The following is a 21,690-nucleotide window of genomic DNA, read 5'->3' as shown; positions in this document are numbered from 1 at the left end:
GTATTTATGCTACTGATGATCTTTGGAACCTGATATCCACCACATGTAAATGCACCTTTGCCAATTTAGTATATGCTGATAAATTTCTGCCAAGTGTCCTATGCATGTTTTATGCATTAGTCAAAGGTGGAAACGATCTAGCTAGTCTTTCACGCCTGATGCAGATAAGGGTTAAGTATCTCGTTAAAAAGATACTTTATCATCACATTGGCCGAGGAACTTCATCAAAATCATGCCCTCCAGACTTGCAACAAAATAAATTGGTGACGATGAATAAAACTACACTGACGCAACCGTAAAATCAGTATGCATTTATTAAATTAAAAACAAATTGTTGAATCTTAAAATGTAAAATGAAAAAAATACCTATCCAAATGTACCATTACTCTCTACATATAGTGTTCACAGTACTAGATTTGCTGTGACACTTCTTCCCTCAGTTCAATTGTCACACCTCTCCTTGGTTTGATGTTCTGTGACAAAACAGAGCACAACTCTTTATTGCATAAAGAATGTACAGATAAGCCTTTATGTCTCCTGGAAATAATCAAGGAATTCTCCCAACAGAAGGCTCCTTAGTTTATACAACAATTCTCATTCCTGTTGACACAAGATTAAAAGAAAAAACTGTCCAGTGACAGTTGCTTAAGATGGATGCCTGATGACTGAAAAATATTTAATGTACCCTTGTACAACAAGGGAACTAAAAATCCCAAATCTGCTCAAAAGGGACAAGAGAAAAGGGGGAGAGGTCTCAAAATCTTAAGACTCCAAAGCGATGCGATTCTACAAACAATTCTACAAAGAAATCAGGTTGAAAAACTGAAGGGTTGGCACAGTCAGTGTTAAATATGGTGTTGACCACTTCTATGGAAAGAGATGCACATTTGAACAACACGTTAGTTTATGTACAAAGACAAAGTAAAATAGGGAAAATGAATTCTCACTTTAACCCTCCAGCTAATCAAAAAGCTCATCTGTGCACACAGTTTTACATTGAGTGCACGGGAAGGCCAGTCTCAGTGCAAATGCTCCAGCTTGCGTAGTCGTATGGGGTTAGGAAGGGCTTGTTGGTTGCGTGCCGAGGAGGGCTCTTGCTCTGGTGTGCGGAATAGCATCCTACCCCGGTGATTGAAAAGGTAAAACGACGGGTGGTTCCTCAGTGTATCAAATGTTCTAAAAGAAGGAAAAATCATGAGCATGTGTGATATTTTTCAGTACTAGTAGGGAATGAACAGGTGGTAACAATTTGACAATTATTACAGCAGATTGATAATAGTATACACTTCTCATTTTAGCTCTGTCCTTGCCAAAAGATGGTTTCAGAGTTAAGTGCAAATGAATGAAAGCCTTTGGGATGCCAAGTCTAGCACTGCACACATCAACGCTTGTGTTATGTTTGTTGTTGCTTAACTTATAACATAAGAATGATACAAAGGCAGTGCTAGTATTTAGGGTAGCTTACTACAAGAACGAGAGAGACAGAAGTTGCAGTCAATATACATAGGATGATGTCATCAGAGTCAAGTCAATAGCACTAATCAATCAAGGGATGTTCAGTCGATTACAGGCGAATGTATTCTATTCAATACACCATAGCTTAGAATAAAAGTAATGCATGACTGCCCTGTCATATGAAAAGAGGACAGGGCTTCTTCCACATCCCAAAAGAACTGGGTATGTCATTTGATCTCAGAAAGCTACTGAGTAACATTTTGTATGTGACAAGTCTTGAACACAGGTCTATCTCATCAAAAACATCAAGACTATATTCTATAAATTAGATTAAGGCAATGCGTTTTTCCTGTGACTAAAGGCAAACATCATCCCTGGTATCAAGGAAACTTATTCAAGTTAGCGGGCTCTGATGTGATGAATGAGGCTTACTTGTTTTTCAGCTCTGAAGAGGCATCCATGTCTTTGAACTCCCCGGCGATGTGGACAATGCCATAACAGGTCAAGACAAATGATAGTAAAGTCTGTAAGACGATCTGCAAAAAGAAAATTAAAAACGTTATTATGAACGCAGATAAATTGCTGGGTTTTGTGTAGATGTTAGAATGTACCCAGATGAAATCGCTCACATCTATTGGTAGTGTTTCGTTTTCCTTCTCTGTGAGACGCATGTATGATCGATCTAATGGAGGGGGGGGGGTAATCGGGGAAAATAGAGAAAGATAACACGATTACAAAATGATTGACATTACAAGACAACGTGCTATGATATAATCCTTCTTCTATTGCCACAGTTAGTGGCACTGAAACCAAATGAACAGTGATTATATTCTAAGTTATATTTCACTTGAGGGTGAGCGCTTTCCGACTTGAGTCTGAGCGGAGCTAAATTGCGGTAGCGGCCAATCGGCTATTGATAGAAAGGCCGCACTTGAATCGCAGGTTTGCGAAGCTACTACTCGTGATAACGATGCTCTCGAGATTGTAAATCATCACAAAAAAACAACAATCGCCCCGATATTAGACACCTGAAACTTACGTTGCGCCGCTGAGAAAGCTGCATGAGCCAAGGCAAAAAGTCCAACGCCGACAACACCTTTCCAGAACGAAGACGCCATCTTCCACCAGGGCAGTGAGAACTGAGCCCAACGTCGCACTAAAATGACGACACCAATCGAAACTGACGGATTTCTGATGGTTCCTCTTGCCATTACTGAATTGTTTTTTCTTTCTTTCTTTCTTTCTTTCTTTCTTTCTTTCTTTCTTTCTTTCTTTCTTTCTTCTTGGCAATTGGAAAATAACAAAATCTGTTTTGACCGCCCCTATTGTATTGTACCGGTTTTTTTTAATATATATTGTAGCGAATTCGGGAGGCAACCACAGGAACTGCCGCGGCCGGGGCGCGAAATATATTACAAGATCTTGAAGAAATAAAGTTAAATAGTATAAACTCAAATTCGGTCAGCCTAGTTGTTCGAAGAAATAAAAAAAAGAAGAAAAGAAAAACACCCTTAAGCTCTCTATTGATTTCTGACAGTGTACATCAGGCTAGTAAATTGTCACAACCAACGGAATATTGTTAAAGCGTAAATACAGAACAGAATACGCAATTTAACCTTACTTTAACTCATACTTGATTCTTCTTTCTTTTTTTTTACCTCTTTTTATCACTTTTCCCCCCAAATCCTCAGAGTAGTGCGGGTTCTTATTTTGAAGAATGATAAGACATCCGGTAACACCACCATCTTTCCTGTTAGCTAAATCAGTGAAGAAACGTTCATGCTGTGTTAAATTTAGCTAATTCGTCTTCATTAGATTCTCTTGTCTTATACACAGTATATTTGGGATATAAAGTAAATATGGCAGAGGCCATTCAGAAGAAACTGGAGCTGGAGTTGGAGAAATATAAACAAATCCAGAAAGGTAAATGTTAGCGTTGAAAGCTAAAACCATGTTGTGGCGAGCTAGCTGGCCGTATAAGGATAGCAAACGATAAGTCATTCGCTAAGTTAGTCAGTCATTTACATTTTACTGTCAAAAGATTTAGCACAGTATCAGTATGTAACTACACATACGTAGTTTGGCTTCATTCGCATAAAAATTTGATTGAAAAAAATTCTATAAATAATAACAATGTGTGTTTGCAATGTAGATGTCAGTAAGAGTATGTCAGCCAGACAGAAGTTGGAGGCGCAGCTGACGGAGAATAACATAGTAAAAGAGGTAAGAGCTCAGTCCCTTATATTTTAATGTTTTTTTATTTGCGTCAGTGTCGTCATGCTGAAACAGTATTATTGAAAATTAGCACTAATGTTGTCATCCCTGTTTTTGCAGGAGTTGGATCTGTTGAACAGCACGAACACAGTTTATAAACTAATTGGTCCTGTTCTAGTAAAACAAGACTTAGATGAGGCAAAATCCACTGTCACAAAGAGGCTTGAGTATATTCATGGAGAAATGTAAGTTGCGTTTTTATTGATTAAATGTATAAACAATTGATATTAAAGTGTGCTGGCATGCAAATCGTCACAAACTAATCACATAGTCATTCCAATCATACACCTCTCCATCAGTCTTGGTCTCAATTAAGTTTTGACAGAATCTTCATGTTTGACATCCGAAGTAAATCGGAGAGAATCAATGTTGCCAAAAGGAGTCACATCATGGTAACCGAAGTGATATTTATTTATGTGTCGCATCTTGAACTGGGGGGGCGGCACGGTGGTGCAGTGGTTAGCGCGGTCGCCTCACAGCAAGAAGATCCTGGGTTTGAGCCCCGGGGTAGTCCAACCTTGGGGGTCGTTCTGGGTCATCCTCTGTGTGGAGTTTGCATGTTCTCCCTGTGTCTGCGTGGGTTTCCTCCGGGGGCTCCGGTTTCCTCCTACAGTCCAAAGACATGTAGGTCAGGTGAATGGGCCATACTAAATTGTCCCTATGTGTGTGTGTGTGTGTGTGTGTGTGTGTGTGTGTGTGTGTGTGTGTGTCTCGGCCCTGGACGATAGTCTTGCGGCCTGTCCAGGGTGTCTCTCAGCCTGCCGCCCAATGACTGCTGGGATAGGCTCCAGCACCGCTGCGACCCTGAGAGCAGGATTAGTGGTTCGGAAAATGGATCTTGAACTGGACTTAATTATTGGCACTCCGTGAACCACACATTAAATGTTATGGTTACATTTTTGACATTACAGCCAGTTATTCACTGAAGAAGAAAAAAAATCCTATTTAGTTGTGTCATTGGTAGCCCAGTATCACCCTGTTTTCAATTTTTATAAAAAACATGCAAACGCTACAAGGATGATATATTTCTGTCCTTCGGATGAGACATTAAACCGAGATCCTAACTCACCATGGTCATCAAAGATCCCATGGACCTAACGCAAAGAGTAGGGGGTTCCCTGGTGTCCTGGCAAAATTCCCAACCTGTCTCTCTCCATTTGGTCACCTAATCATCCCCACATGTAATTGGCTCAATGATTCCTCCCTCTCCACCTCAAGCTGATGTGTGATGGCGCAAAATGGCTGCCGTGCATCACCCAGGTGGGTGCTACACATTGGTGGTGGTTGAAGTGAGTTTCCCCCTTCAATGTGAAGCCTTTTGGGTGTCTAGAAAAGCGCTATATAAATGTAATGGATTACTTATTTATTTATTTATTATTTCAGTGACATGATTACAAAAATGAAGTGTTTGACATTGACACTATTAAGCCGAAAAGCTAAAAAAAAGAGGTTGTGCACCTTTTGCATACATTTTTTTCCTTTTAGAATGTCATACCTTCAACTTCATGTTAAAAAAGGTTTTACTTTGAATATGTAATATAGTTTTGTAAATTTCAAAAATCCCTAACAACCATATTTTGAATTAAATTTCAAACCATTTTTGACAGTAGGTTCTATATTAACATTTTAACATGATTGTAAATAATGAAAATGACTAATCAAGCATCATTTTTAAATTAATTTAAATGTATAAAATCAGTTTGATTGTAATGCATTTGCTTGTGCCCATTGCTTATTTTATCTAACCTATTTTTTGCACTTTGTGTTCTCCTCTGCTTTAGTCAAAGGTATGAAACACTTCTGAAAGACATGGAAAAGAAATCAGAACAGCATCGGGAAGTCTTATCTAGTCTACAGCAAGAGTACCAGAAAGCTCAGGGCCGGGCTTTTGGCAAAGTCTGACCAAATATAATGGAGATTGCAACAATGCTGTATGCACGCTAACAGACACTTGGAGAAAATTCCACTAAAAATTAGTTGATATCATTTCTTCAACAATACAATACCAACAATTAAAAAAAGGCTGAATTGAAATGTTTGTATCATGCTATGTATATGCAGCAGTGCATAGTGTTATTGTTTCCTGTAATTAATAAAACTTTTTTTTTCCATTATTTAACATGAAACCCTCTTCTCTTTTTCCGCACATTTCATTATTTTACAACTGTCAGTCATATTGCCTACATGTAGATAAACCACCGGGCGGCATGGTGGCCCAGTAGTTAGCGCTGTTGCCTCACAGCAAGAAGGTCCTGGGTTTGAACCCCAGGTCGTCCCAGGTCCTTTCTGTGTGGAGTTTGCATGTTCTCCCCGTGTCTGTGGGTTTCCTCCGGGTGCTCCAGTTTCCTCCCACCATCAAAAAGACATGCATGTTGGGGTTAATACTCCTGTCTGTGCCCCTGACCAAAGCAATAGGAAAGAAGAACTGGAGTTGGTCCCCAGGCATTGCTGCTGCCCACTGCTCCTATAGAATTGGATGGGTTAAATGGAGAGAACAAATTCGTTGTAAGAATACAATGACAAATTAAAGTGGCTTTCTCTCATAAAGGGTAGGTGATTAACCTAAAAGGGAGCTACAAAAATGTGCACCTAAACGTAAAAAGCATAGTGAGGAAAAATGTTAGTCGCCCTCAGATGTAGCCTTCATACCTCAGTGAGAAATGGTCTGTATTATCCAGAGGGAGTTTTCATAAAGAAGTTATGTGTTAGGCTACAGTGCAAGACTAAGGCAGTGATTCCGCTTGGGTGTACTTGGACTCAGTTGATTGTGATGATGTACATCTGCAGACAAAATAAAATTTGCAACAATTTTTGATACATTTTTAAACAAATATTTCTTAATTCATTGCTGCATATTCCCAAGTTTGCGGTTCCAATAGCTGGTATGGATTTGTAATAATTTTTGCCCAACAAAAATTGCCCAATGGAATGGATATTGTTCTGTTGTAAAAAAACGCAACCACTAGAGGGCGTACGTTATCGCTCTCCCACGATACGTGCTGTTGCGTTTGAGAGAACAGACTTGTTTACAGCTGACATACGCTGCCGTACACATGGAGCTCGGGTTGTGGGTGAGAAACCTGTTGTGAAGGGAGGGAGGACCAAAAAAAAGGGGGGAGGGGGAGACAAAACACCTGTAACTGTATTTGTTCATTGATACACCGATATCTTATGGAAACAATTACCAAAAAAAAAAAAGATGTTCCTTCCGCATCTTTCCCATCCTGCTGTCCTTCCTGCAGGGACAACCAGCAGCAGTGGGCATCCTTTGTCTTCGGCGCCTGGGGACCAGTTTCAGGTGGACATCAGTGTCGTGGTGAGGGACAGGGCAGGACAGCCTCCTTTCTGCATGCTTTTATTGGGGTTCTTCTTTATGTTGGAGGAAACTCAAGTGAGCATGGGAGAACATGCAGAGTACACACAGACAGCCCTGGAGAAAACAGGGCCACTCTCCCAGTGCCAACTTCGTCCCAGGCAGGAATCGAACCCGGGACCTTCTTGCTATGAGGCAGCACCCCCCCCCCCCCCAATTGTTGAAAGCACGGCGTGGAGCACACCTCCTAACTGGATTATGTCGTTTGCATTAATCATAGGGGCAGGCAAACAGCCCACCGTCGCAGATGTTGGAGTCAATGGGTCCGTATTGGTAGACTGCGCACAGGCGTGCACCACCTCCAGACCGACACCCCCCTGCTTGGCCTCCCTATTCTTATTGCAGTAGGAAGTGGAAAAGGCGCAGCGGTGCCTCATTGTTCGCCATTAATTGCAGTCGCTCTCCAGCATTGAAAAAGCCCCTCCCCATCTCCCCCATCGTCAAACAGCAAACGGAGGATTAAAGCAATGTGAATGACCAAAGCAACCATCAAAAGAAGTCATTTTGAAGGATTTCGTTTCGTGGCCGCGCCCCTGGGCCAGGCACAGATCGAGACTATAAGATGTTTGTAGACAGACCGTTGTGGGCTGAGACAACTGTTGAATAGCGCGTATATCCGAAATCGGCCCGACAACGAAACTAGCCTGCAAGTTCGTTTCTGTTGGATGAAGAGGCAACCAGGAGACGAGATTTGCATTGTCAATACTTTGCAAGCTTGTCTGTATCCTATGAGCACCCTGATGGATAGTGGGTGGACTGATAAAAACATAAAACACGACACGTCAGGTGCATAGGCAGCATTGATCGCGGTATCACGCGTCGGTCAGGTGTGTTCAGACGAGGCAAGAGAAGGTGGTGAAACAGCGCAGCGCGCAGCGACGGTCCAGAGGTGGGAAAAACCACTGCGTTTTGCCCGCCACTGTATTATGAGTCTGCACTAAATCCATGCCAACAACATACTCCAGTATTTGCTAAATGTGAAATAACGCTGCGTTTATTAGCGTGCTGTGTAAATGTGACGCTGTGTGTTGGCGATCAAGCCGAGCGTCACGGCGCGTGGGAGCATACCCATTAACACCTCGGGTGTCGCGAGTTTTTTTTTAGCACCTCGATGGCTGTGAAGCGGTTCGACACGTGGCAAGAGGGGATGCTAATATAGGAACCCGATGCGTTTTCTCTTGGAAAGATGCGGTAGCATGTTTTTTATTTGTGAAAACTGGAGGTGGAGTTATTCTTATTAGTGTCTTTCTGTTTCATTATTATTATTATTATTATTATTATTATTGCTGTTATTGTTTGAGCCGTGGGTGGCTCCCCCCCCCTCTGTGCGTCGTGGGGAATTAGGAGAGGTCTGGTGCCAAATGGCTCGAACACTTTTTATAACCAAAAGGTGGACAGCGCGCTCTCTTCACGCGCGTTTGTGGTGGGAATAGATTTGCACCGTTACGATCCTCTAACATGTTAAAATCTACCGCTGGACTAGAAGTTTTCCCCTCGACAATCAAAAGATCCAGTCCTGTCAATGATCCATGTTCCTGCCCCCGTTGTCTGGATTAAGCAAACTGGAAAACGGTTAAGCAGAAATATCCGCAAAAAGCTTTTAATCCCCGCGAGCCTTTCAGGGAACCTGGCGCGTGGAATAAAGTCTCTTGTAACAACTGTTTAATCTTCATTGAGACAGATGCTCCTCAGATGAAACCTTTAGTCCGATTCTAAATTAAATTCATTTACTTGGGCCCGCGGGCTTTTCTCCGAGGGGAGAGGAGGTTGGAAGCGCACAAAGGAGCGTCCTGTCCAGGAGTCACCGCAGCGCGACTAACGCCTCCTTTGATGCGGGGCACACACGAGGCTGCGGGGACATGAGCTGCTTTATGATGTCATCTCTTTTTTCTTTTTCCCCCCCAGAAGCTGCAGATCGCCGCAACACAGCAAACAAACAAACAAACAAACAGACAAACAAAACGGATTTGCATATATGCAACGTGTAGCCTGTTGTAAGGTTGGTTATGTCTGACTGCTCTCCCCCAATCAGATCACCGAGTGAGACAAAAATTACATCAAGGGGTCACGTTCAACTATCGAGTATGAAATCCGGTTTAACACAGTCGAGTTTAGGTCACCCACGCAGCTTGGCTGAGCGCAGACGCTGTTTGCCATCATAGCCCTGCTTCAACCTCTACTTCCCAATTTGGGATCTGCGAAACACAAACGCAGATCTCCTCTGCTGAATACTACTTAATTAAGCAGAGCACCGTACACACACTCACACACACACACACACACACACACACACACACACACACACACACACACACACACACACACACACACACACACACACACACACAGTACGCTCTGAGGATTTTTGTTTTTGTTGTTTTGCGAGACAGTTGAGCCTTATTCATTAATCGTTCGTACGTACAGGTTTGTTCTGTCACACCCATGGGATATTTTTAGCTCTCAAGTTTGTGTGACAATCACGAGCAAAGCCTGGTGGGTATTTATAATTCATCCCCCCTGACGTGTCTGCTTCTTGTAACGAGCACTCATCGCCCAGGCTTGCAAAGACCTCAGTGTTGGCCAACTGGCGTCTAAATGCGAGGTTGTGAAACAAAGTCCAGGCTAAAATATCCCATGGGTGTGTTAAAAAACAAATTTGTACGTACGAACGCTTGATGGAGTAAGCCCATTAATGTATCTTGTTTTTGTTTTTTTTGGAGATGTAATAGGCACCGGAAATGAAATGCAGCCAGGCGAGATGACTTCCCCGATCGCTCTTCAGCAGCGCAGACAGTGGTGGTCTCCGGAGTGCTCTGGCACCCTCAGGGTTCGGTCAGGTGTTAAAATGGCTAAGTAGCCTATAGGCCTCCCACTGCGGCAATCCAATAGGTCGCCTATAGGCTACTTATTGGATTGTCGCAGTGAGAAAATGTATCGGGATAGTGATGAACTAGGTTAAGGATAAACACAAAATACAGTCCTATGGATCCTTCACTATACTGAGCTGGCCTACAGAAGGACAACGAGACTCAAAATTGCCAGGCCTAGTCATCAGATCTGACTCAAATTACTGGACAAATACTGTTGGTGTACTGAATTAGGCAAATCAATACTTCAAGCTAAATACTGTGACCTGCTGGAAAGCATGGGCAATACAACTCAGAGGGGGAAAAAATCGAAACATTTGGGTTTTATTTTTTTCCCCAAAAATAGAATTAGATTTTAGTTTATATGTTTTAAAACGCTAGAGTTAGTGCGAAGGGAACTTGTGCTTTGTGCTGGGCTGACATTTCACTAGCTACTATAATACGTGGTGATGGATTTTCCTGCACACATTTTACACAAATGGCTTTTTAATTCATTTTTTGAAGATTGGAGACGACGACACTTAGCTCAACCGTTTGTCTGAATGCGACACAGTGTGCAAAAGATCACCCAAGTGTCTGTTAATGTGCCTCTCTACATGTGAAAAAACCCACATCAACATGTCAATGCACAGCTGAAGGCATTTGACTCCAACCAACTAGTGTCTGGCTCCAAAGTATGTGTGAACAAGTGCTGCAGATCTCCCCCATTTCCCTTCTTTAAAGTGTGGAAATGGCTGGCTGATGGATTAGTGAATGCTACCTTTATTGTAAACGTCACTGAAGCATTTACAATTTAAGCACGTCTCCTTTGAAAGAAAAGAAATTCGAACCCATTTTGCAATATGAGGCAGTAATGTGCAGCAGCGTTTTGCAAAGTTTGTCTATTCAAACCCCAGGAACACAGACAAAAGCCATGTCAGTACTTTTTTTAGATTATTTTTTGGCATTTTCTGCAAACACGTTTAAGTATTGATCTTCAAAACAGGAATACAAAGACCATACCAGGCTAAAGCTTGCAAAAACTGTCTAAAAAACAAACAAACATTAAAAGTAAAAAAAAAGATACTTCAATTGAATTGGACATACGTGGTGCTAGATTGCCTTTAAAAAGACATTAAAGTTTATGAATGCAAAAAAAAGTCAAACCTGTCTCGTCTCGAACCTCTAAGAAATAATAAAGGTTTTGTGAGGATATTTTTTTTGACAAGCACTAAAGGTCACACAGAAAAGCAAAAAATATCCTCACTTTACAAAGAGTTCATTCATACAGTACGACACATATATACACCACAGTTTGCTTGTTTTGCCCATCCTGCCGTTGTCAGTAGAAGACAGAGTGCTAAACTAGGGGGCCGTTGGTTCATCTTTCACTGCGGCCATGGCCTCCACACAGGATCAGTGACCTCTGCATTTGACTTGGGGGAAAGCAGCTTTCGGGTGTTATGGTCACAGTCAAGGCCAGTCCTCCGGCTAGGGCTCCCCATCAGACCAGGGGATGGGTGGGACTGGGACACCTGCCTTGGTAAATGTTGATGCTGGGACATGCGTGGAGACGGAGCAGTTTGGTCACAGGTGGAGGTGGTGGTCCCCAGCGCTTTGTGGACTTGGTCAGGAGCCATGTTGTTATGGGTTTGCGCACCGGGGAACCCCAGAGAGGTCTGATGTGAACTACTACCGACCCCCCTGGTCTCCTCCAGCTCCTGGGTCTTGGTGGCTATGAAGTGATTTACTCTCATTAGACATGTTCTCATGCCCTCACGGTAGGTCTGCTGCTGCTGCTGCTCCCCCCCTTGGCAATCCCTGGACTGGACTCCTTTCTTCGACTGATGCTCCTTTTCATTTTCTTTTTCCTTTTCAGTCTTGAGAAATTCAACCACGCTCTCGAGAATTTCTGCCTTTTCCACTTTAGGATTCTTTAGTTTCTGAATCAAGAAGGGAAAAAATGTCGATTACAGCGACACTTTAACCAACCACTACTGGGACGCTGAAGCATAGCGACGGATAAATGTGGAGCATCACTATCCACGAGGGAAGATAAAATACAACTTAGGGCTAACAGGGAGAAAACACACCTCGTTGCAAGTGTTCTCCAACAACAGCAGTCGTAATGTCTCCAGGCTGTGGTTGATGCGGTCTCGCCGGCGTTTCTCCATCATTGGTTTCGGGATCTGGCAATGGAAAAAAACAAAAAAACGAATGAGCCCTTTTACCTGGCGAGGCGGACCAAACGAACTCGCGCAAGAGTTTTGAGTAAACCAGCGGGGGAGAGAAAAAAAACAAATACATTTTTCGAATTATTTTACTTTTTTCTTACCCTTCTCGTCTCCGTTTGTCCGGAAAACTCGGGGAGTGCAGTTTTCATGCTGAAATTAGGCCCTTAATTCGAGTTCAAACGCGGTGGGTGAACGAGTCGGCCTGCGTCGCGTCCCTATCATAATTGGTCGCTGAGGAGATCCGCCGACGCTAGTCTCGCGGGACCGGACTTCTGGCAACGCGAGACTACCCGGCAGCCGACCCAATGGGCGTCCAAGCACGCGTTCGTTGGACGCCTCAGTGTCACAGGAGTAGTGCCCGTCCGTGTTCCCCGTTTCCCATGTAAAAGATGGTCATGTAGTTGCGACACAAAGACAACGAAACGCTAGGGGGGGGGGGGGTTTCTGTGGCGTTTCTTGTCTTCCGTTCTCTCCGATGGAATGAATTCAATTGATGCCTTTAAGGCCGCGAAGTTTGCTCTTATTGGTGTATTTACATTTGTGTAATGCTTTTTTAAGTAGTTTTTTTGTTGTTTTGTTTTGTTTTCCTTCTTGCAGTGATGACTGAAATCAAACGGAACATTTTCCCCAAAATAATGATAAAGGTCTTTGACAGCGGAGGTTTTAGATAATAAATCGTTATAGCAACATTTTGGCAGAAATGTCTGTGAATGTTCTCATTCATCAAGGTCATGGTTATCCAAAGGAATTGAATCGAGTGCAACTGGACCTGGTATATATCCGTGAAGACGTGTCGCCTCTCATCCAAGAGGCTTCCTCAGTTCGTGCCTTTCTGACTAGACCAAGCTAGTCTGACTGGCTGGTGATGAGAGGATAAATAAAACGATAAATTCTGAGTCTCATCACCAGCCAGTCAGACAAGCTTGGTCTAGTTAGAAAGGCACGAACTGATTTTGGCAGAAAGTTTTTTGTACAAATCTTTTGGTGTTTTAATATGAAAGCGAAAGCAGACTTCTGCTTTCGACAATAGGGAGAGTTGCATTGTTTTTTTATGACTTTCGACGTTTGAGCACCTCTTTATCCAGGAAACATAAGTCTTTAAAACGGTATACTTGAAGTACCCTGTATGCTGGTCGTATTTTTGTTATTTGTTCAGGGGTCCGGCAGACCCGCGAACATTTTTGGGGGATTTAAAACAATACATCCATGAAATTATGAAAACAAAACTTAACAGATGATGATTTTATTGCTATTAAATAAAATGTGATTTTTGTATAAAAAATCAATTGTAAACAAATGAACAAATGAAACAAGGTTTTCATCTCTTATGATGTTTATTGCTTTCAACTGACCAAATTGGGAAGACAAATTTTACATTTTACATACAAGATTTGTTTAGAAGTTATGAATGAGCCCCATTGAACACACATACATCGTGGTTACACATCACATGAGGGATGGAATTTTACTCTGTGTGTGTGTGTGTGTGTGTGTGTGTGTGTGTGTGTGTGTTGCAAATGTATTAATTGCACTTTAGAAAGAAGAAAGAACGCCACTTTATTTTGTCATTGCAGGTTGCAATGAAATTAGTCTTCTGCATTTAACCCATCCTGTTGTATAGGAGCAGTGGGCAGCTGATTCACCCGGGGACCAACTCCAATTCTTCTTTCCATTGCCTTGGTCAGGGACACAGACAGGAGTATTAACCCTACATGTCTTTTTGATGGATGTGTGCTGTTGTACTGTGTCTCCCTGTCCTTCTTGAGTCCACATACATTGCATGGCTTCTTCTTGTTGCTACCAGCTGCAACCTAGAATGATAAAAACACTCAGATTAGATATTTTACTACTCACTCACACACACATATATGTAGTTACAGCAGGCCAAGGAGAGTCAGACACACACATGCAACAAGTTCAGGTACTGGAGTTGATGGTTCTTTTGGTTAGGTGGATGGGGTATCAACAGCCTCCTGAATCCTTCTCACAATGGCTGCAGAAGCTGGAGTCCTTGGAATATGTTTTCTCCTCTGGATTTGAGGTCTTACCAATGCTTTGTCCAGCTCCCAGAGAAAGAACCGTCTCCTCCGGAGATCCCATCTGTTCCAATCTGGGTTCAGTGCGATCCAGATGACAAAAGCATTGTACGCTGAGATGTCCAAGATGTTTAAGAATGTCCCAAGTGGCCTGTGCAGGGTTCTTCTTTTGCAGCTGTAGCCAGTCACCAGCTTGTCTAAATTGTCCACCCATTCTTTTGTGGCATTTTAATACATTATCATTTCTGGTTTTTGATGCTGCTGGTCACAGAGTCTCCCATCCCCATGTAGTATACTCATCAGTACCACATTTTTGCTTTTCTTTGTTGTGAGTAGTCAACAGTTGAGGTGGGAGCTCTGCCTTGTTTTTTCCACAGTGTTCCTACCATCATCAGCTTCCTCTCGAGGAGCTCTTGTCCCAACTTGTGTGAAGTAAAAAAAAGTTATTACACGAGATGTTGTGGCCATGGAGTCCCTGTGTCATGTCCAGGACAACCTACATCCCTTCTCAGGGACTCCGGCTTCCCCGTATACACTTGCAAGTTCCACATATGGTGAAGGAGCATCACAGGCAGCCCGGATCTCGATTCCATATCTAGCAGGTTTAGACGGGAGCAGACAGGTCTCGCATGTGAAATGTAACAATACTGAAACCTCGTGTGTGTGTGTGTGTGTGCGCGCGCGCGTGTAGTTTCACACACTAAAAGAGGGTAAAGAGAAAAGAGGGTGAAGAGTGTGGGAGATAAGGGAGCAGACAGGTGCTTGGAACACACACACACACACACACACACACACACACACACACACACACACACACACACACAGGATTCAGAACGGGTCACACGGACACTACACAATTAAGGGTGAGTCAGGTTAAATGGTCTTTGTATAGCCCTAAATCATAATCTAATCTCATGATCATACTCAGCTATCCAGCAGATGAAGAAAGATTAGATGCAAATGAATGGCCACCCTCATTGAGTGAATGAATGACCCTCATTTCGGACGGACTTGAGTTATTTTTGTCCACTACGGCCTGCTGTTTCAAACAGCTCATCGCTCCAGGCTGAATCCCAAACCAAACCCCAAACCGATTTTCACGTTGTAACAAAACACGTTTTATTTATGATGGCGTGAAGGAATCATAGTGTGACGCCCCCTACTCCCTTCATCTACACGTGTAGCTCGATCTTTCATCGCTTCAAAGCTACTGTATTTCACCCAATACATGGGGTCCACGTTTTGGGTTAAGATTGCCATGTTTTATTTTCTTTTTTTCTTTGCTGACCTCGGAGTCAGCTGCAGCCTGCTGTTGCTGTGGGCATTTTTGTAATGACCTTAATTACGTGCAATTAAACTTTGATTTGATGTGAGGGGAATCATTTCTGACTCGCAAGTTTCCGCTGCCACTGTTTGCATACCCCCCCCCCCCCCAGCGAGCCGGTGCAGCAGCGCAACTTCAGCCCCCCCCCCGGGCTGTCATAAAGCGACAAACTGAGCGCACATGCTGCGCTCACATCGTGACGCTGCGGTTTGGGAAGGGCAGGGGGGGGGGGGATGTCGGAGCGGAGTCTTCATGCACACAGGGATATGTGAACATGACGACAACATACTCACACGTCCTTCCGCATAACCCCAGCGGGGACACTAGTGGCTCATGCAGGGCCCGTGCATGCTCGGCTACATTTTCGTGTCGGGGCGGTTTAAACCGTTCGGCCTGCGCAAGTTTTTAAAAACGACTTTGTTCGCTTTCTTTTTTTGGACTATCCCACGCCCCCCCCCCCTTGAATTTCGGCCGGCTTTCCCCAAACACTGCATTTATGGCCGCTCTGATCCCTCTAATAGGCTCAAGTGTGCAGATAACACCGGGATGATCGGATCAAGGGTATCCCAATGAGATTAGGCCGTCTTTGAAAGGCAATGATATTTCCGTTTAGCATAAAAGAAGGAGCCATCGGTTTAGTGACCGGCGGAGGCTTTTGGTGGATAAGACCCTATACTACTAAGCCAATGGTGCATCGGGCAGGCGACAGGGTCACTAATGGCGATGGACACAACACCAAACACAGAGGTTTGTGTCAGATACACGTTGGGCCGATGGCAGCAGGGGTATTTACCTTGGAGACACTATGAAGCAAATGGAACCGACAGAGTTTAAAGTCTCAGTAGGAGACCTGCGCACACTTAACACCAAGGTGCAACCGTGATGCCAACGCTTCATTTCCACCGTCTCCCCATTTGCTCCTCTGAACTCTTCCATGTGGGACGTCGTTTGTGTGCATCGAATCCTTCGCAGACCTTTCATAAATATACCGAGTCGACGAATCATTATTTGCTCGATAATGTCCAACAGGAGCATCTGTAAGGAGGAGGAGGAGCCCATCGCGCGGTGTGCACAGCGGCGTATATAGATAGGCTCAGCTCGCGGAAGGTTTGGCCTTCTGCATCGCTCTGCAGACAAGGTGCCGACGGCTCACACGCCATAAAAGTCATCAGTTGTGGCTCAGTTTGTCACTTCAGGTCTGTTCCCACGAAGCAAAATGTGCTTTCCCATCGCCTCACTTCCCTGGTGCCAATTCGTGTTTAACGGAGAACTAGGGCACATTCCTATACCACACGTGCACGATATTCTATTGTTAACTAACGCGAGATTTCTACTCGGTGTCGATACGAGTTTCAGCCCTTTAGTAATAAAAATCCACTGCATCTTGTATCTTTTACCCCCCCCTCAAAAAAATCCAGTTACTGTTTACTGTGATGGGTCATGATTTTAATTGTTAAGTTTTATTCATACAGTGGATGTTGTTGAAATGGTTACTTTCCGTGTCTTGTCGAGAGAAAGAGAGAGAGAAAGGGAGAGAAAGCTCGAGAGAGAATTGGATTTAAAACAAGTCTTTATTTAACCACAAAAAAACCCCACTTTAACACATCTTTTTCACAATATGAACAAAGTCACTCCTTCACAATAACCTGTCCAATAAAGACTTCATTTTCCATCACAGAACCGATTCACATATCAATTGGGAGAGAGAGAGAGAGCGTGTGAGCGAGCGAGAGAGAGAGAGAGAGGGGGGGGGGGGAGATTTTTTTTTGATTTTTAAAAAGTGACTTTTATTTTAGAAAAATACAATCATATTCAAACCACGAGCCAAGAAATAAATTGCGTAGAAAATAAAAGGCAAATCACATCAATTCTCCAGAAAAAACAAGTTGGTCATCTTTTACTGAGCACATCACTTCCCTGTAAGCCCAGATAGCACTGAATTGCTGGGTATCTTTCATTTCTTTGTAATAATTGAAATCAAGAATCCTCCTGGCTTTTACCATTCTAGTAAACAGCAGCTTTACATCAGTGTCTACTGAGTCTTCTATCTTTCTTTTTCTGCTTACATATATGGCCAGTTTCGCTTGTCCCAGGATGAAATTCATCAGTTGACATTTGTCTTTCACAGTACGTTTATACACAAACCCCAGAATGAAAGTGTGCTTGGAGAAAGCCTCCCCTACCTTTCTGAATAAACTCTCCAACAACACGAACAGTGGTACCAGGCGCACGCACTCCAGGTAACAGTGGAAAACAGTTTCTTTGTAAGGGCAAAAAATACATTTATCACTCACACCCTGACCAATAACAGAGAGAAAAGCATTAACTGCTACTATCCCATGCACAATCCTCCACTGCAAGTCAGCAACCTTCTTTGTTAATGGCGGTTTATATAAACCCCTCCAAGCAGGTCTGACATCGACTCCCAAGCCCAGATGACGAAAAGGGAGAGAGAGAGAGAGAGAGAGAGAGAGAGAGAGAGAGAGAGAGAGAGAGAGAGAGAGAGAGAGAGAGAGAGAGAGAGAGAGAGAGAGAGAGAGAGAGAGAGAGAGAGAGAGAGCGAGCCGCTTAATCAAGCGCACATTTCTTGAAAATTGAGAATGAATTTGTTTTACGGGACCCAGATGGGAGAGAGGACAGTCTTCAATTCGGGTAGGCGCGTCAGTCACACCTCTCCACCAATGTGCGAGACTCCTCCGTGGTCTATATAAGCTTGGGCCATTTACGACGTGCAGTCTTTCTCAGCTGGCCGCCCAGAGAGCCGGAGGGAGGGAGACGGGGACAAGACCTCACTGGCCAAGGGAAAGTTGACAGGGGAACCATGACGAGGAAACTGCGTGGTTCAAACCTGGGGGATGACACGGGTCGAAGAAGGGTAAGGCCTATACTAATTTTCACCCACCTGAATTTGAATATTACTAGAGCCCCAGCACATTATAGGGGGGCTAAATGCAACACACGGCTAAGGAAGTGATGGAAGCGTCACTTCCCAAGACTTACAACTTTCATTGATACTCGTGTCACCCCACTTTTCCCCCAGATATTGAAACCAGTTGTAGAGAAAAAGAGAAGAGATCGAATAAATCAAAGTCTTAGGGAACTGAGAACTTTGTTGTTGAATTACACGTCCGATGTGGTGAGTTGTCATTCTGTGGTGATGTCCCCATATGTGTACGTACATGAATTTCAGACGTGTTGCGATGACATATTCACCGTGTTCTCTGTATTTCACCGTATCATCATCCACAGCGGTTGCAGAATCCAAAAATTGAGAAAGCAGAGATTCTGGACTTGGCTGTGGAGTATCTGCGAAAGTGGACAGACAGGCAGTGTTTAAGCAACGGTTGGTCAATCAGAAGTTAGTAGAATAAATTGGAGGAATTGTGAGTGGAAGGGGGATTATGGGAGGGGGGGCAAACAACATCAAAAAAGGTTGAATCAGTTCATCTGGATACAACGTTGTATCCGGATGAACTGATTCAACCCTCTTTGATTTTCTTACCTGGATTATTTAGCATGCATCAAGATAACAACAACAACAACTTTTGTGCACTCTAACCTGATCTATCTGCATAATCATACTCTCAACCCCCGTCCTCGTGTCTTTTACTTGTTACAGATTCCAGCATTGATAACCCAGGTCAGATGAAAGCTCTGTGTGCTCCCACAGTAGGCCTTCCTCACTCCTCACAGTCCGCTGTTTCTACCCTCCTCACCATTGAGACTGCGGGTTTTCGCCAGTGCATGGCCCAGTTGGCCAGCTACATGCACAGAATACCACCAACGCAGAGAACTGGCCTCATTCAAGAGCTCAAAAGTTACGTGGACAGCCAGTACCAAAACAACATGGGGACAGACCAGCTCTCTCCATCTCTAATTACAGACTTCCGTCTAAGGGTGAATGAGAGAGAGATGATCACGAAGCATGACACTGCATCTGCGGATAAGGTCATTTGCAACTCAGAAGAGGCTTCTAAGTTGACTTTCGTCGGCCATCCTTCCACCAGTCAAGCGGGTGCTGCTCCTCTCTATTCCATGTCATGCCACGAGTACCTCTCCCCACCCCCTTCTCCCTACCTCTCCTGTTCTCCGTCTGCATACGCGACCCCCCCTCCCTTCCCCTCGCTCGCCTGCCACTTCTCATTCTCTCCCAAACTGTCACCTCTCTCTTCCAACACCTCCTTCGCTACATCCTCAATGGCCCTGCCCATCATACCTGCCCCTGTTAGTTTCTCACCAGCGCTTCCTCTCTCGAGCCCTCTCACCTTCCGCTTCCCACTGCGGACGACTCTCTCCAGGTCCCTCTTTCTGACATCACAGGAGGGACCACTGGACAGCAACCCTTCATCCATATGGAGACCTTGGGTTTGATTAATGCTCTGATGGCAGGGAGTCCGGGGACTTGGATGTTTTCTATACAGGGGATATTGGGTGGAAATCAAGATTGAGATGGCTTAGACATGTGTGGAGGGGAGATGATGGGTATATTGGGAGAAGGATGCTGAATATGGAGCTGCCAGGGAAGAGGAAAAGAAGAAGGCCAAAGAGGAGGTTTATGGATATGGTGAGAGAGGACATGCAGGTGGCTGGTGTGACAGAGAAAGATGCAGAGGACAGGAAGAAATGGAAACGGATGATCCGATGTGGCGACCCCTAACGGGAGCAGCCGAAAGTAGTAGTAGTAATAGTAGTAGTAGTAGTAGTAGAATATTGGGTGGAATGGGTGGTGAGCCACCTAGTGGAGGTCTGCTGTAATGGCTGGTTTAAAGCAGGGCTCCTGAATTCCCTGAATGCACATGCTTCTATTTAACATGAAGGCTTCTTCACGCTCAGAATGCATGACGTATATAGTTTTAATGTGGCCTGTTTTTTTTTTCATTTTATGAATTTAAGATATAAAAAACGATTAAACTCTAATTTAACGTGTGTGTCCTAACATTCATTCAGTTAATGTTGATCTGTAAATGTTGTTTGCAGTTAAGGGTTTCGGGTAATCATTCAAGATCTTCACATTTTTTGTGGATATGTTTTTACTTGGTAAATCAAATTTCCAATAATTGTGCCATGAGATACTAATTATGGATTTTTGAAACCAAGCTAAATACCAAGACAAGAGGCCATTGGAACGTGTATGAGTATTTTTCTCATGTCAAAAGTGAGAAGAAAAACAATCTTTCTTTGCCCCCCCCATAAAAACAACAACAAACAAACAAGAAAAGAAAAAAGATAGAGGCGGACTGACCAAAGACAAAGATTTTCTGTAACTGCAAAATTTGTGTGATATGAAGACCAAATTTATCCATAAAAAGCATGACTGCGATGAAAGGGGGAAAAAAACAGAAAAACAGAAAAAAGGAAGGAACACAATAAAATCAGAAACACTAAAAGGAGAAACTGATAATAAGAATCCCTGGGGCATTATCAGGAATAAAAAGGTGTTGATCTAAAAGGATAATAAGAGTATGATTCAACTCTCTAGCCTTGGGATGAAATAGAATTTAATTTTTGTTTTTTTACGTTTCAACTTTATTTGTCATATATGAAAAGTGAGTTTGCACTTATTCTAATAATGTTATACTTGTTTTGCTGGCTCAACACACAAGTGGAAAATAAAAATAGTTAAAGGAGTCAGTGTGAAAGAACAGGATACATGTGCAAAAACAGTCAGTGCAGACTTTGAATGTACTTTGTTGGACAGTGTGCCAGTAGAGAACGTCTGTATAATAGTAAAGGTAACATATGCAGTGATATTGTAAACAGTAAACTTGTAAAAACAGCAGATTGTGCTGTAGGTAAGAGTCACCTTAATGAACAGGTATTGTAACAGTAAAAAGTGAAAATAGCACAGTTGGTGACAGGAACCATAATGAAACAGATTGTAAGCGGTAAACAGTTGTGTAAATTGCAGATTGTGCAGTCAATATCAGCATCCATAAAATACAGTTCAAGTGTGCATTTCCAATAGTGAAGGGGCAGTGTGTGATTGAGTGATCAGTGTAAGATGCAACGGCAATTAAGAAAAGTCATGTTGCACCTATTGGCCCATTCAGGCAGCACCCATATACGGTACAACTACAGTATTGTCTCCGTCTCGACTTTGTAATGAGGAGAACACATAAAGTTGGTACTTTCCATCTAACTCCATATT

General features: G+C 43.3%; 3 protein-coding genes across 3 annotated transcripts; 1 reads left to right on the top strand and 2 right to left on the bottom strand.

The window, feature by feature from the left end:
- Positions 1-301: 301 nt before the first annotated feature.
- mmgt1 (membrane magnesium transporter 1) lies at positions 302-2,611 on the bottom strand. Its single transcript, XM_056292306.1, has 4 exons — positions 2,495-2,611; positions 2,085-2,137; positions 1,888-1,991; positions 302-1,176 (listed from the first exon to the last, which is right to left on the bottom strand). The coding sequence occupies exons 1-4, from the start codon at positions 2,571-2,573 to the stop codon at positions 1,020-1,022; spliced, it is 393 nt and encodes a 130-aa protein (XP_056148281.1). The 5' UTR covers positions 2,574-2,611; the 3' UTR covers positions 302-1,019.
- Positions 2,612-3,208: 597 nt separating this feature from the next.
- pfdn6 (prefoldin subunit 6) lies at positions 3,209-5,840 on the top strand. Its single transcript, XM_056291702.1, has 4 exons — positions 3,209-3,378; positions 3,608-3,678; positions 3,790-3,914; positions 5,511-5,840. The coding sequence occupies exons 1-4, from the start codon at positions 3,315-3,317 to the stop codon at positions 5,629-5,631; spliced, it is 381 nt and encodes a 126-aa protein (XP_056147677.1). The 5' UTR covers positions 3,209-3,314; the 3' UTR covers positions 5,632-5,840.
- Positions 5,841-11,336: 5,496 nt separating this feature from the next.
- Positions 11,337-19,894, bottom strand: her5 (hairy-related 5). The gene is made up of 3 exons (XM_056277251.1): positions 19,808-19,894; positions 12,042-12,137; positions 11,337-11,891 (listed from the first exon to the last, which is right to left on the bottom strand). The coding sequence occupies exons 1-3, from the start codon at positions 19,892-19,894 to the stop codon at positions 11,337-11,339; spliced, it is 738 nt and encodes a 245-aa protein (XP_056133226.1).
- Between the last annotated feature and the right edge of the window lie 1,796 nt (positions 19,895-21,690).

The sequence above is a fragment of the Lampris incognitus genome, chromosome 1, assembly GCF_029633865.1.
Source record: "Lampris incognitus isolate fLamInc1 chromosome 1, fLamInc1.hap2, whole genome shotgun sequence".
Lineage (NCBI taxonomy): Eukaryota > Metazoa > Chordata > Actinopteri > Lampriformes > Lampridae > Lampris > Lampris incognitus.
The sequence above is the reverse complement of the archived record's forward strand: the minus strand, read 5'-3'. Positions and strand labels throughout refer to the sequence as shown.